Below are 16,507 nucleotides of genomic sequence, written 5' to 3'. Positions count from 1 at the left end.
CTTGCCTTCTGTTTAACTTGGCAGGTATTTTGACAAAGAAAAAACTTGAAACTGTTGTTCTATAGTCTGGTGCTTATTCCATCCAATATAAAAAAGGAGCTACATCTGACCTCTGACTAGGACTTGGTTTGTAATGTCATCCAGTGTTTGACATTAAAAATACTTTAATCATGTTCAGAGTGGAAGGATTGTTCAACTCCACCGGTAGTCATCCGCCCTCCAGTGTTTCTGAGGCTGTGAGAGTTGCGTCAGTGCGCACAAAGAGAGACAGAACAGGTCCGGGACACTGACAACTTTCAAAATAAAAGGGATGAATCAGACAGAGCAAGAATAAGCTTTGATGGCCAAGTAGGTGAGCACACATATATGGAAACTGACTCTGTTTTTGTGTTCTTGGGAGATATGTAAAAGACTTACAGTTAAAACAAGGACAAAAAAGGTGAACATACACATTTAACTACTATAAACATCTCATTACATACATAAATAAATATATTTTAAAGCTGCAGCAGCAATGATGCAGTCTACTTAATGGTGAATATTTTGCATATAGAGATCAAATCCAGCGTCCAAAATCAAAAGACAAAAACTTAGAGATGTATGCAGTTTTCAATTCAATTCAATTCAATTTAATAAGCTTTATTGGCATGATATTTCTTATGTGTTGCCAAAGCACAGTTACAGTTTAAGACAGTGAAAATCCAAAATCAGCTACAACAATGTGTGTCATATGTGATGAGATGAACTATATATTGCTGTGTTGGTCGTCTCTAAAGCTGTGACATGCACTGATATATCTTGCTGCATATGCTCAGTTTATCCAATTTGTTGAGATAATTTGCAGATAATAAACGTTATTGCCATAAGCCTAAAGAATTGTGTTTTTCAAATGGTAGATGACTCAAATTCCCAGGATTCAAATCTTTCTTTTTTTTTCAGCTTACTTTGCCACACTTTCTTCGGGTTTATTTTGAAAGGCTAAACCGGAAGTGTCCTTTTCATATTCCAGCTGGCTTGCTGCCTGGCGCACATAACTTGGTGCAGCATGCTGTGTGAGCGCTCACACACTGAGAGCAAGTGATGGGAGACAAACTCTGTCTCTGACGCGCGTGTCGCTCACCTGCGCTATTTCCACTGCCTGCTTTGTTTTGTTCTATTTATTTCTCTCTTTTTTGTTTCTATCAAGAATAAACTAAATATATATCCATCACATTCTCCAAGCAGACCTGGGGTTGAAGCAGGAGGTGAACGGCCAGTATCAGTTTGTATTGGCTGAAACTTGTGTTTTGGGAAATTGCGCACCGGGTGTCCAGGATCTGAGTCATGGCAGAGGAGTGAGGCGCCTTTGCCAAAATGCCTGTTGACTGGAATATAACTTTTTCACGGCGGCCCTATGGAATATAGTCCGATTCTACACAATCTACATGTTGTGCCATCATCCCACGTGAAAAACAAACTCTTTATGTTCTGCATAATGCTGTCCCTCTGGGTGTACATGATATATTGTTGTGTCGGCTACTGCTCAACCATGCCAAACCTGGCGTACGGCTCGGTGAGCAGGCACGACAACGACTCAGAAGTTGACAATCAGGAGTCCTCTCTCGGGGCGTCCAGGGACTTGCTGAATAACGAAAACGATTTGGACAGCAGAGGAGAGGAGTGGGATGAAATTAGAGGCGAGGCGAAGGCGTTGGATGATAATGCCATGTCAGGTTTCCTCAATGAGTCGGAAAGTAAAAAGTTGCCCCAGGCGATCATCATCGGGGTGAAGAAAGGAGGGACCCGGGCGCTGCTGGAGTTTCTGCGCCTGCATCCAGACATCAGAGCGGTGGGAGCGGAGCCGCACTTCTTCGACCGCAACTACGACAAGGGACTGGAGTGGTACAGGTAGCGCACTGATCAGCTGTTTTTAAAAACATGAATTCAGAGATAGACAATCAGCTGAGCTCTGTTTACTTCATTTACACATTTAAATCAAGTGTTTTGCTCAAGGGCATCATGAAGGGAGGCTGGTTGGATACAGAACTCCAAAATAAATCATAATTGTTCCTCCTCTGAAAATTTTATCTCTTCTTTGTGCCACCTTCATGCAAATTGTATCTACTTTTTACCATAAAAACACAAGACAATAGGCTGGAATATCTATAACAGGCTACATGAAAAGGAAAATATTTAACGTTGTTCCTCTGTCCTCGTGTAAGCTTAATTTTCTTGTATTGCAACATAGCGTGTATATTACATTATCCTGGCAAGTCCCATATAATTTATTGCAACAGGGGGGAAAAAAGCACAATATGTGATAATAAGCTGTGAACACAACTCATGTATCAGTGCGTTTCCAAGGAAGATATTAGATTTGCAAGGTGATAAGATGAGATAATGACCTGATACTGAGATGCAATTAGATAAATTCCGTAACAAGATCCTTGTGGTCGATATAAAAAAAAACTTCATTTATTCCTCGGTTGTCATGTTGATTACCTCTTTTATTACATTTTTCACATCTATGGTTAAGGCGGATACAAAACATGAGTGTAGCATATGTAATGTGTCTATAATAGTAAACACATGTGTAGGTATATTACTGACAGGAATGAAACTGAAACCCAGCCAATAAAACCTGCTGATAAGGTGATAAGAGTCACCTCAGGTTATAGTATTAGAATGAATACCCTACAAACTTTTGATATATTTGCTATGACATTCTAACATCACTGTACCTTATAGTTTAAGCAACTGCAGGTGCAATCAATGCACCTCTAACATCAGTATACCACAGGTCAAAGGGCACTACCCACATTTCTCTAAAGACTAAAACTTGGCATTTTAGCACAACTCTTCCCGGCCATGTTCATTTGCAAAGCACAATTGATTTCCTGCTTGTTTGCATAGCCTTCACTCCGTGTTCCTGGAATGTTTCTACATCCCATTCGTCCTTGAATCTCCACTTCCTGACACAAAGGGAGCATCAGGTAGAAACAGATACAGCAGAGCTCAACTCTGGGTGCAGTTCAAAGGAAGAAACAACCCCTTCAGTTTAGAAATCAGCAAGTTACATCATGTCGTCATCCTTGAGATGCCAGGAGTGTGATTCAACATTATGAGTTCTCAGAGTATTGATTCAGAGGCAGTAATTTGTTTTGATCCTCAATCCAAATACACATCAGTGTCAGAGGTAGAGACCCGAGACTGCTTACACCTTCAATATTGTGTAACGTAACATTTTTATTGTATTCCCTGCCATGGCAACTGTTGTCCTTGTACCGTGCCTCACAATCTCAATATGCAAGCTCTTTACTATTGACTCAGCTGCACAGTTACACAACTTGCTTCTCTTACTGGAAATAAATCACAAGCACGCAATGTTCGTGGAAAATATTGATTTGTCATGTACCCAAGATGTTCCCGGAAATGGTGTGGCACTGAATGCTTTACATCAGAGCGACCACATTGTTAATAAGAGATAATCAGAGATGCTGCTGTTTCGAGTGTCCATTTGGCTGAGCCGAGGGATTAGCGGGGCAATGTCAAAGGATCTAGACACTGTTTCAAAGCTGGCTTCATAAAGCTACAATAGGGGAAGCGAAGCATTGTTCAAAGGACTTTTCGCTTAAGCTCCTTGAAGAATTTCCGGACAGGTTTAGGACATTTTTGGATGATCAGTGTGTGGAGAGTGGTCTTTTGTCCATCTCTACAGACTGAGTAACAAAAACAAGATTTTTTTTTAACTTTAGGCGCAAAGTCCTCAAGCTTGTTTTTAAAATCAAGTTATGCTCAAGGCAATGCACGTTAATGTCTAAAAGGGTGGAGAAGCTATCATTAAAGATGGACACAATACAATGTTGTGTAGTCAGAGAAGCAGTTTTATATAATTGAGACATGCCAGCGACTTGTTCACAGCAGCGGCCTGTGGATGTGGAAAACTGTTTCATCTTGGGACGTGTACTGTATAATGAAGGCCTCTTTTTCCCACAGAGGTGATCTGGCTAATTAAAACAACTTGGCTTGAGTTGTCACAGTGAGAGCACTGTGCCACAGACTGACCCCATACAGCAGAGCACCAAGACATGGAGTCAACCCTTAATGATCATTTAGTGGAGCTCAGAAAGCCCCTCGCCTGGCTTTATGGCAGAGCACACGGTCACTGAGTTTGTCCTCAACTCACCAAATGAGCATTTTTCTATAAAGTTTTAGCTGTTTCTGAAGCATATGTCTTCATGCTGTCCTGCATCCTGTCTGCACAGAAGTTAGTCTTAAAGATAAGCTGAGAGCATAAAGCCAGACAAAGGTGTGTGTGTGGGTTTGTTTCCCCTATATGTTTCACATCATTGCCCTGAGACTAATGGCGTGCAGTGGCTTGGGGAGAGGAGTTCCACTGGGTGGGCTTATCAGCTCCTGTGGTGGCATTGAGTTGTGCCTACACTATTTATCTGCTGTGATTGGTGTGTCCATCCTGCTGGAGGTCTGCTATGTCCATCCTACTGGAGGCCCCACATAGCGGAGAGGCCCCAGCCCAGCAGGACACCAACCACAATACAGCACGTTGTCACCCATGGGCAGAAACAGAGAGGCAAGCAGACACGCTCACACAGAAGGCAAGTCCTTGGCCCCTCCTTTCTTTAATAACAGCACCAACTTCCTCTCGTACGTCTTATTCTGGCAGGTTAATACTCATCTACTGAATGCATTCTCAAATCAAGGTCTATACAGTAGATGTGACTTAATTGCTGAGATTGTGTTTTTCCTCTTGAGGCTCCATATATAGAACAATGAGCCGCCTTCTTACTAACTCACTGAGGGTGTCAGAGAAGACGGCCTAATCCTCCTCAGAGCCCCAGGGAAAGCTTACTGCAGGCCAGTGGCAGATAGAGGGCAGTAAATTTAAAGTGAGTCTTTAGAAAGCGCAACAGCATTATGGAGCTCAATGAAAGGGGATGCTGGAGAACCCCTGAGGTCTGCATTAACCCTGACAATAAAAGAGCAGACAATTAGTGTGAAACATGTTTTCTCTGCCTTCACTTTGTATGCAAATGTGCTCAGAAGGGTGAAAGTGCCCTTTGACGAAGCCCAGCAGGAGTTCATCAGAAAGAGCATTCATTGGAACCCGCCCAAGAAAAGACTCAAACACTACACTTAAGCTTTTCAGCCTGAAAGTTGACTTTCAGAGATCTCTGTGTGGAAAAGTTACGTTTTTCCCAGGAGAAGGTTCATTCGAGTCCACCGGTGGAATTTTGCTTACTCAACACTCCTAGCTCCTTTGCAAGGACGCAGGGGGATCGGCATTAAGTGAAAGAGCTCTTGATATAGGTATATCCCCCCAGCTTAAACTAATGTGTCAGCACACTGACAGGAAAAGAAGGGAAAACTGCGTTGATAATGAGATGCCTCGCAGAAACAATTCACACATGCTAGCTGTTGTTCCAAACATTCCTAAAATATTTCCACAAACCATAATCCCCCACACTCCAAAACATCAGACTCTATCAGATTTCTTCCGATAGCCTGAAATGATGCTAGCGTTCTTCGAATAAGTCCTCCAGATTGTCAATAATGTGCACCTCCCCACCCATTTCTGGAGATTGAAGGTTTAATTTGCTGCAACAACCCCTTGGGCTTTAGCTTGAGGCAATTTGTCAAACCACAGCACTTATTACAGCACTTTGGAAACACTGAAACAAAACAAGTTCACTCCATTATATCCCCTTGAGTTGTTGACTTCCTCATCTCTCTCTCTCTCTTTTGTAGTATCTTCAGAGAGAATGTGTTGTTTCCTGCTTCTATCTGTCTCTCTGCTGCAGAGACTGCCTGACAGCAAGTCAGAGCAACTTTAGAAATCTGCCTCAGCCATCTTTGGTTTTGCCTCTTTGAAGTCTTGTTTGCTTTCGCTGATCCTCTCAGACCAGCATGCATCTGTGGTGGGGAATGACCTAATTGTACCAATCACTGCATATGTTGGAAACATACATAAGATGTAAAGAATGGGTTGTCTCATCCCATTAAGTGGAAACTCTAACGTCATAATTGTGGGTGCTTTGACAAAGTAAATGATGCCCATATTTACTGAAATGAAAATGCGTCACACCCACAATCGCAGCTGTAGCTGACCAACATTTTCGATTGAAATAGCTGTTTACTGATATTTTAGCATGACATTATTGCCTGCAGCTGTGTAATGTATTTTCAGGGGTATCTGTACTTTATATTTCTGTCATCTTTCACTTATTCCGATATATTTCTCATTAGCATTTTCTTTTCTTAGTTACCACAAATAAAATCACTAGGTTTGGTGATCAGTGGCCCTAGTTTGCAAGTTACACCACAGGGTAATCACGTACGAACAAGTGCAAACAAGTGCTGCACATCAGATTAGATACTACATGCTAGCAACAACATGAGCAAAATTCCACCATACAATGAGACTGACTTCATAATAGAAACAGAAAGCATAGTCCCACAGCAGAAAGGGTAGTAATGATTCGAGGACATAGAGATTTGTGACAGGCAACTGCGCGGTGACAGCTCCACTTCAGTGCGTCTGCCCTGGAGGTCAAAGGTTGCCTTTAAATCCTTTAAGTTGTGAAGAGCTTGTTTTTCTTCAAGTGTAGGCCCCATTTTTAAGGACAAAATAAACTTTAACTTTCACTTAAGTACTTAACTATATCTAATACAATTAAATACAATTAAATACAGTAAATTACAGATATTAAATTTAAGACTTTTGCTTGAGTAGTATTCTAATAGGTGATTTTAACCTCTACCAAACTCATCCTCTGGTAAGGTATCTGTGCCTTTACTCAAGTATGGCTTTCAGGTACTTTATCCACCATGGATTGCCTGTATAGGTATCCAAATAGTACCAACAATTACAGTATAATTCTGACATATTATTTTGTTTTGCTATTTAGAACCACAGTCAGTGACATGAACACATACAGTATGTAATAATCAGCTGCTCTCATTTCTCTTGGCTGTAGCTTCTTCTTTCGGTTTTTCATTCAATGAGTTTCTGTTCCTTTGTTCATTCAATCTCCTCCAACACTTCATTCCAAGAAACTCTAGGCTATTGGAGCCCACTCGATTATATGGGTTAGTGTTGTTGCCTTTGTTCAACCAAGTCTTTATTATCACTGCTACAGTAGTTGCTTTTGCTGCTGGCCGGTGTCTTTCAGCTTTTCTCTGAAGTCGCTTTGTGACACTTATTCAGAATTGGGGGGGGGGGGTTCTGGTTAGCAGTGCTGCTTGTTTAGTACTGATTTAGCATCGCACTTCTATTACTTTGTCGAACTGATGATGGGCAGTTTCTTTCTTTCTTTTTTTAAAGGGGATCAAAGTGGATGCAGCGGAGCCACAGATATTGTCTTTTTTTATTCTTCTTCCTTGCCAAAACCTGGTGCTTACATCACACACAATTCAACTAGCCCCTCGCCAGTTTGGTTAGTTCATTAAGCCAGTAGCAGCTAATGAAGCCTCGAGTCTCAAGCCCAGGCCCTCAGGAAAGCAGCTCTTCCTTGCAGCCAGTTTTTTCCCAGTGGCCACTAGCGGTATTGCAGCAAAACAAATCCCCCATGGCCCAAAAAGCATTTTCCCCATAAAGCACCATTATTAAAGAGATGTCTGTAAAACTGTTGACAGGACACCTCCAACTGCAAACAAAGTCAATTATGACTCTCTCTGTTATGAATTCTTGAGCCATGGAGGTTTAAAGTATGCGCCAGGCAAGCTATACCATTGGAATGAATAGGTGCCATCTTGGGATCCAGTACTTAGATATTATTATACGTCTATGCTCTAGCCTCAAACAGAGGTGAGGAGATGATGACAGAGGTGTGGTGAGCTTGCTTCTTTCTAACTCATAGCTTTCTAACTTTTTTCATCTTTAAAGGGCGTATATGTAAAATTTACAGCATATTAGTTGTCTGAACATGGTTCTCAACATGGAGGTTGCTGAGCTGGCAGCTAGCAGCTAACAGTAGGCCTGTCACAATAACAAATTTTGCTGGCCGATTAATTGCGTCAGAAATTATTGCGATAAGCGATAATATTGCGTAATATTGTGCTATTAAGACCATTGTTGTAATTTTGCTTTTTAAATTTAATTTTTTAAACTTATATAATGATAATAAAGGCAAAAAGATGCAAGTACACCCTTTTAAAGAGAAATAAACATTTATTTGACGAGAATATTTCGGAATGCAAATAAGAAAATTTAAATATCCCAAATAAAACATAAAAATATCGAAATGAATAAATAAATACAAAAAATAGACTCTCAGTCTCTCACTCTTAGGTGTGCAGTTGGTCATATTCGCTCTTTTTGTTGAGATGGTTTTAGAACAAACCTGGCACATCGGCCCGTCCAAATTACTGGGCTCTGTCATTTGGTTTAAATCCAAAATACTCCCACACAGGGGCTGTGGCATTTTGTGTAGGAACAAGTTCCCCGTCTTTCTCTTACACTCAACTGTTGTTTTTTTCTCCTCCTCGTCTCCCCCTCACGAAGATCGCACTGTGTGTGTGTGTGTATGTGTGTGTGTGTGTGTGTGTGTAGCCCATAGCCCTGCCTCCCCCACAGAGATAAAGACACTCAATGACAAGAGCTTTCCCTCCGTTCATTACGCTAATGAACCAACTCACCTGACTGCCAGACTATGCGCGGCAGTGAACGCTCTTGTCGTCCAGTCTCTTTGGTGGAGAGAGACGAGGAAAACAAACATGCAGGAATATGGCAATTCAAAAACTTACCGTCTCCCTTTTAATTTACCATGCAATTAATCAACTTATTGCATATCGCGACAGGCCTAGCTAACGGTGCTAACTCTATAAACAACAGCAACAGTGATGACAAAGCTAACAGTGTTGACCAACGGGGAACTAGAGGGTGGGTGCTACGCTTCCGCGCTGATGTGGTCTCAATATTGAGATTGGGGGTAACCACAGTTTGAGTGCCGTGCTAGCCAGTGGGATACAAACATGCCCTAACATGCACACATGGTGGGACCAGCTTCACACAACAAACCACAGAGAAGCTCAGATTACAACACACACAGTTGTACAATCTTTGCTCAGGATGTCATTACTTCATTATACTGTATCTTTAGATAGAAAATATTGGTTTGCTACTACTATCAGTGCTCTGAATGTCACATACAGAGCATTTAAACTTTGTAATCCGGCCCCAAAAGACGCTGACTCAAGTGACATCACATGGGAGGATTTATAAGTCCCCTCTGGTGTTTAAAAAAATATATAACACAGTTTTTTGCGTATGTGCATATATTACTCCGAGACCTCTAACTAGACTTTGATGTGACATTGTTGCTTCGTCTCTTTGAGCTGTCCTCCAAAATGAAAGCAGACAATAACAACCTGTTAACAATAAAACACACTGCAAGTATCTCCAACGTTTCTCTGAATATACGTATCTGTTGAAACAGTAGTTAAAGCAGTAGCTATGAACGATATGGAAATTCATGCATTACCAGTGTAAAATCTTCCAGTGCGATTCATTTGGCATCGTTAGTTTACGTTGTTCCAGCACCACCACCCTGAGAAAAAGTGCTCACTGGTTCTATAAACAACTGACTGTCAGAACTGTTATGTGTTAATGTGAGACTGACAGTTGTTTGAGGGAAGCCAGAATGTCTCACGCACTCCTCCTCCTCTCTTCAAACTGGGCCTGTCTCCATCAGACAGCCAGGTGGCCTTGAGTTCTGCATACTGACAGTAATAACGGAGGATGGGAAAAAAGGCATTCTCTGCATTACCATTGTTGCTCAGGAATGCTGTTGAGATACTGAACGTTGTTCAACGTCATGTTAAAAAAGGTCCTGAGTGTAAAGCGCAGCGACGATGACTTTCACATGCGTGATAAGATGGGCTACAAATGACAAAAGAACATCTCTCCTTAAGATGCTTTCTCTTTTTGAGTTTAGGTCTGGAACTCATCTCACAGTGTATTGGTCTGATTAGTATAAGTGGCTGCATACCACCACCTCTCATCTTGTCTTTGAGAAAATTCCCACAGTAGCTAAAGCACTCACAGAGCTGCAGTGTGAGATTAGAACTCATCACGACATTAGATATCGCTGAGGGTTTTTTTCTGGAGCAGTCCCTTGTCACGGTGGTCTGAAAAGCTGAAATATAGATGCCAATTAGAGTCAGTCAAGCAGAATACCAGCCGGTTACAAAAAGTCTAAGTCTTGTCTGAGTTTTCTGCACTGTACTCGTTCCTCACTTTGGTGAACTCATCACCGAGGGCATCACCCAGCAGCCGAGCGTTGTAAATTCCTACCTTTGAACCTGCTTCCTGATAGCAGCGAATGTAAACAAGGCACCAGGTTTCAAACGTTTTCTTCCCAGGAGCCTGTTCAATGGACACACCTGACTGCCCAGCAGACTAAACACGGGCAAATTACACAACACACTACTCCTGGATTAATATCTGCGTGTAGGCTGCAGTAGGGGTGAGACTTATCTTGTGCTACTGCTGCAGGAAAATGCACACACAGCATCTAAAGTGGCTGGTGACTTCAAACTGAGACTTAGGCTTCTGGGTCAGCGGGGTCAGCCTATACAGTCTCCATCCTCCAACAGTGCACCTGATTCCAGCTAATCCTCTCTGTGCTTCTTCCAGTCCTTCCTCCCTTGCTCAGTCTCATTCTCTTAAAAGTCTTCCTCTGTTATCTCCTCGGCCCGGCTGTTCTCCTGCGAGTTTAAGAGGACAGGTTAGAGGGCAGAGGATGTTTACGTGTATGCCCCAGCATCAATATAGATTTATTTTTAGTGCACCAATTATAGGTAGAAACTCTTCAAAGCTCAGACTCTTGCTTTATGGCTTTACAGCCCACTTAGATGTTACACTTTTAGAGCAAAGCTGCGTTTGTAGCTTTATGAGGTCAAATCGAAACATGCAAAATTCATGAAGGGGCAAAAGTCGGCACGCTGTGGCTCAATTCTACAGAGAGGATTGTTTTGTGTTTTTTTCTTACTGCCTTGAAGCTGAATGATGATGCCTTTGCATGGCTGATTGATAGATGAGGATGCACTGAAACCTATTGGTTCCAGGCGACATTGTTTATTAAGCAGAACAAATTGTGAAAGCTTGCTACATCTGCCCCCCTAAGGCAAGTCTCTCACTCCTCGCTCAGTCAGAGATGTTCTCCCCTGCTTTATCTCTGCTAAGATGAATAATGCATGTACTTCTCACACAGATTGTTTTGCTCGGGGACTAAGTGGAAAGTTTGATTGGTAGTAAGTTTTTGTGTCCCTTGAGGCCCCCGAGAAAGGCCTACAGCGCTCCGCTTGTGTGTATCCAAGAGATGCAGACGATAATTGTGGGGCGTTCTGATAGAGTTGTTTGTGTCTCTCACACCTATTACCTTGATTAGGTTGGTGGGTTTTTCCACCACATACAATGGTAAGACTATGACACTCAGGGAGAGAGGAGTGGAATAAATGTGTAAGAGCCCAGGCCTCCATAGAAAGGAAAGAGCAGGTGACATTAAGGTGATGAAACTGCATAAGAAAGAGAACCCCTTGTGTGTTTGTATGGCTCTAATGAGGTATGGGTGATGCCTACTTTTCCCATAATCACTAAAGCTTTTTCCCCCCCAGTGCTCTGCAGCACAGCAAAATCTGGCAGATCATTTTCTGCTCGTTCCCACCACATAAATTTGTAAGATGAAAGCTGCTGGGTTCAGAGAGGGATATTGAAGCTCCTTGTGCATGCACCAACAGATGGTTGGAAATTATTGTAATCACTTTAATGACATGGCTCCTCTGCTTTCCCGTTGTTCAATTCAGATTCAACCGCTCACAATCAAAACATGAGGACATTAACAAATACTGTAATAACTGAAGATTTACATTTTGACTGACTTAAACCAAAATGTGATATGTTGGAGGGCTGATGCTTGTGAGCATCGCATCATGGCTTATATTTATTTCCGTCCTCACATATAGCAGAAAATGCGATATGGGCACACTGCTCTCGCTTTCAAGACATCTGTTGAGTCTGTATGGGATATCATCCTCGGATGAAGGACCGCAGGGACCAACTGTTAGTTTGATGCAGTTAATAAATAAATCTCTTCAATCTCCTGAGTGTGCATATCTCGCTTTCTGTTTCAATACAAGGCGAGAAAACATATATGTGATGTTGTGTTCACAGGCGTCAGCCCCTAAGAAAATACTGAGCTCCTCTTCAATGCATTGACACAAAAATTATGCATGTGCAAGTATTTTTACACATATAACAAGTTGGGAAGTTTTAGCTTGTGTGGAGTTTACAATTTAAATAGGTTAACCTCTTCCGCTCCATGTCTCCATATCATACACCAATTTTGTCTTTTTTTAAGCAGAGGCAGGGGATCTTTAGGGACAGATAGCGGGTCAACAGTATTTGCCCCATAGAAGTGGTATACATCATCTGAAAGCTGAGAACTCTGAGAATATTTTGAGATGCAGCTCAGCAGTGTCTAGGCATGAATATGTACTAAATACTATGTTTTGTTTAGGGGCGCCTATTCAAATTTTATAAGTGTAGAGTATATGTATAGGGGCTTAGAACATTATGATGGAAGTATACGATGGCCATATCATGTTCAATTAGGTCTCATAGGTTGTTGCATCCGTTTTTGGGTTGATGCCATTTGTTACACAGATTTGGTGCTCAATATACCATAAATTAAAAAAAAATAATAAAGCCCTGTCTTTATCAGAGGCCTGGTCTTTGGGTGTATAAAACCGTAATGCTGACTACCCACTTGAGCTAATGTTTGCTCAGTTCATTTCACTCAAACATGAGCATTCCCAAATACAAGTCTGTTGTAAGCTTTTTTGACAATTCGAGACTTTATATAATTGGTTAAAAAAAAAATCCCTCCAAAATACCACATTAAGACACCAAGACTTTGAGAAACAACACAGCAAAATTCATGCTGTGACGTGGCATCAAAAACGTTTGACATTTTGAGATTTCTGTATGATTAGCATCTTTTTGACATTCTATTGGAAGGTGAGCACTTCTGTTCTGGAAACCGCTGAGAAAGCCCCTTATCATCAACATACCTCGATAAGCCATACATCCTCTGAATGCCTGAGGTCTCTAGTTTATCTTTGTCGAGTTTCATGAGTCTTTGATTATCTTCAAGGTCACAATAGGTCATTTTGTATAGTGATGTCAAAGAAATGGCCTCCCTACAATGAAATGGCCACTATGAGGGTTAACATCATCATGCATGAACAAAATTGGTCTCACTGAATCCACAAGACAAGACTTACCAGTCATATCCAATTTATACATTTCCAATACTGTTTACAGACCCCAGTATGCAGAAATATTCAAATACAATAGGAAAAAACACTGCATGGAACGAACTTAAAGTGGGCAGGAGAGACTTGTGGGTATCCATAGCGCCCATTTCCATTAATATTTTGAGGTGAGGTGGGTCAGTCTCACAAACAGTAACTAGATTTGGTTGGCTGTGTTATTTTGTCCATCTCTTGTATTTCCTCATGGATTAACTGCTCACCAGTGAGTCTCATCGTCGCAGCCACATATCTCCCCCCCTCTCTCCTCCTCTCTCCAGAGACGAGCCAGCCACCCAGCCAGCCAACAAGGCAGTCGGGCAGCCTCTAATGCTCTAGCGTGTTTGGCTTAGTCCTAATCCCCCTTGGCTCACTTTAGCCATTATCCAGTCAGGGCTGCAGTTAACAGGCTATATTATGATCAACCAGAGCCATCCAGGGTCAAGAAGAATGCGCAGTTATGGGAATAGACAGCTCCCAGGCTTTGCATTTTCTCCAGAGGAATGCGTGGCTCCTAAAAATCTTCACATTTCACGCAAAATTACAGACAGACATGACGGGAAAGGTACAGTCACAGACATCTGTCTTGGCATGACATTAAGACGCATAATGCTGCCTATTCACCGTTAAACCGTCCTTTGTATAATGTAATGAAGGTGTGGAATATTTCAATGTGGGGATTGTGGGGCTTGAAAAAGGATTGAGGTCTTTAGCTAGATTAAGTGCAGCAGCGGGAGATGAATGTATCCCTTAAGGGTTTGTATTTGGAACATGTTATGAACTGTGTATTGTGTTCACACGCAATCACCGATGATTGATAGGACTCCTGCTTTACCTACCAGTTCCTGTCACTTTGGGTACACTCACAGGCTCTGCTAGTGTTGCCCGTGATGTCTACAATTGTCTCCTTGATGATGATTGACTTGCTCCTACCTGACAGTATTTTAAACCTGCCATGGAGCTTCTGTGTCAGTGTTAATCTCATCTTCCTGTGCGGGAGCTTTAAAAGTTTTTGAGGTGGTGGAAAGATGAATAAAATATACAATGGTACCAAGTTGTGCCTGCAGCCCAAATGTAAATCAGTGTGTTTATGTCCTTTTGCAGGGAACTGATGCCCAAGTCATCAGAGGGCCAGTTGACCATGGAGAAGACACCCAGCTACTATGTCACCAAGGAGGTCCCTGCAAGAATCTACACCATGTCTAAAGACACAAAGCTGATTGTAGTCGTCCGGGATCCTGTCACCCGGGCCATCTCAGACTACACCCAGACTCGCTCCAAAAAGCCGGACATCCCCTCGTTCGAGAACCTGACCTTTAAGAACATGTCAGCGGGTTTGATTGACACCACATGGAGCGCCGTTCAAATTGGCATGTATGCAAAGCACCTTGAGCGCTGGCTCCAGTATTTCCCGATGGAGCAGCTGCTGTTCGTCAGCGGAGAGCATCTGATTAGCGACCCCGCGGGCGAGATGGCTCGCGTCCAAGACTTTCTCAGTCTCAGGAGGGTGGTCACGGAGAAGCATTTCCACTTTAACCCAGCCAAGGGCTTCCCTTGCCTTAAGAGACCTGAGGGGAACAGCAAACCACACTGCCTGGGCAAAACCAAAGGCAGGACCCATCCTAATATTGACCCAGAGGTGGTGCAGAGGCTAAGGGACTTTTATAAACCCTTTAACAGCAAGTTTTACCAGATGACTGGTCATGACTTTGGCTGGGACTGAGGGGGAAGCTATGACGACAGACTCATGCTGGTCCCTTGTCTGTGTTTTTTATAATCATATCACTCTGGAGATATTGTTATACAGTGTATGTACAGTATTTGGTGGCTGTGTAAAAAGTTCAGAAGTCTATTTTATGATAATTTATTGTTATGATATTAACTCACTAAGCTGCCTAACCAGGATTATTCATAACACTTCATGTTCCAGATTCTCATCGAGTACATGAGCATTTTTATAAAAGCACAATGTTTTTACGGGTATTACGAGCAGGGTCAGTATCCTTTTTTTCCCCATCAGGATTTTTTTTTTCTGGGTTCATACTTGTTGGACTTGTCCAAATGCTGCTCTTGCTTCACCTAAAGCTGAACAAGATCCAACTTGACAAACAATTGGTAATATCCCCTTAACATTTGCCTGACCCTCAGAGGTCTGTGGACCCACTTAGTCAGGTCGATACAGGCCTCAGCTGATCCAGTGCCACTTGCCAGGTGGATCAATACAGTAATAGCTCCTCATCATGTCAATTAGACCTGAGTGATGGCACTGCCTTGATCCCTGGAGCACCGCAATAAAACATGGATCCATTAATGGTAGTAAGTTTATGGTTGACCCTTGAGCCAACTTCAAATTAATATAATAATATAAATTTCCACTGCAATGTTTTGACTTAACCACTATTTATACAAAGGAATGTTGATTAGGATCCAGTACAGTGTCCTGACACGATACTTTTGGAATGTTTCTATCCAGAAACCTTCTGCACGGATTTCACAATGCCTAATCAGTTATTGTTCTTTTCAAAAAGAAAAGAATCGTATGGCATAATTACATTCATTGATCTCTACTGAAATGGCTCTCATAGATCATCCTGTACAGCTTTTTTCTTTTTTTTTTTTTAAATGACAGGTGATACTTGATGTGTTAATGATGCCCTCACCCATTATACAACAACTGAAATAAGCATCTTTGTAGTTTACTTTCAGTGACAGCTGAAGAGAATCAAAATAAACCTGCCTTGGGCCAAAATTCCTAATTTAGATTTGATGTATGGTTGAGTTTTATTCAACCTTTGTAGACATAGAGTTGTCAACATTTTGACAGACATCATTCCGTAATGATGTACTGCAACCCCGCTGTGGTAGAGGCACTATTTCGCTGTATGCATTGCTTTACAAACATGGAGATGAAGCAGGTTTGGCAGAGAACTTGACTGAAATGGTGCAGTCATGTCAATTTTATGAAGTAAGAAATAAACATGTTTTACCAAAATCATAAATGGTGTGTCATCATTAGCCTGACTGTATAAAAGTCCGGGTAAAGCAAAACCAAAATTGCAAAGCATATAGAATTAGGCAATAAAATTATGACAAAAAATGAGCAGTATTCTCTGCTATGAGAAACTGGCAGTGTGTCCACTCAGTAGCTGAGCCAAAGAATAAACCACTGCGAAGTGACAGACTCTCGTTAGCAGCTAAC

General features: G+C 41.9%; 1 protein-coding gene across 1 annotated transcript; it reads left to right on the top strand.

Moving 5' to 3' along the window:
• Positions 1–1,052: 1,052 nt before the first annotated feature.
• On the top strand, positions 1,053–16,264 carry hs3st3b1a (heparan sulfate (glucosamine) 3-O-sulfotransferase 3B1a). The gene is made up of 2 exons (XM_049562173.1): positions 1,053–1,887; positions 14,413–16,264. Exons 1-2 carry the CDS (start codon positions 1,394–1,396, stop codon positions 15,029–15,031), a joined length of 1,113 nt encoding a protein of 370 aa, XP_049418130.1. The 5' UTR covers positions 1,053–1,393; the 3' UTR covers positions 15,032–16,264.
• The last annotated feature ends 243 nt before the right edge of the window (positions 16,265–16,507 follow it).

Source organism: Epinephelus fuscoguttatus, linkage group LG19, assembly GCF_011397635.1.
Source record: "Epinephelus fuscoguttatus linkage group LG19, E.fuscoguttatus.final_Chr_v1".
Taxonomy (NCBI): Eukaryota; Metazoa; Chordata; class Actinopteri; order Perciformes; family Serranidae; genus Epinephelus; species Epinephelus fuscoguttatus.
This window is presented reverse-complemented; position numbering and strand designations above follow the sequence as displayed.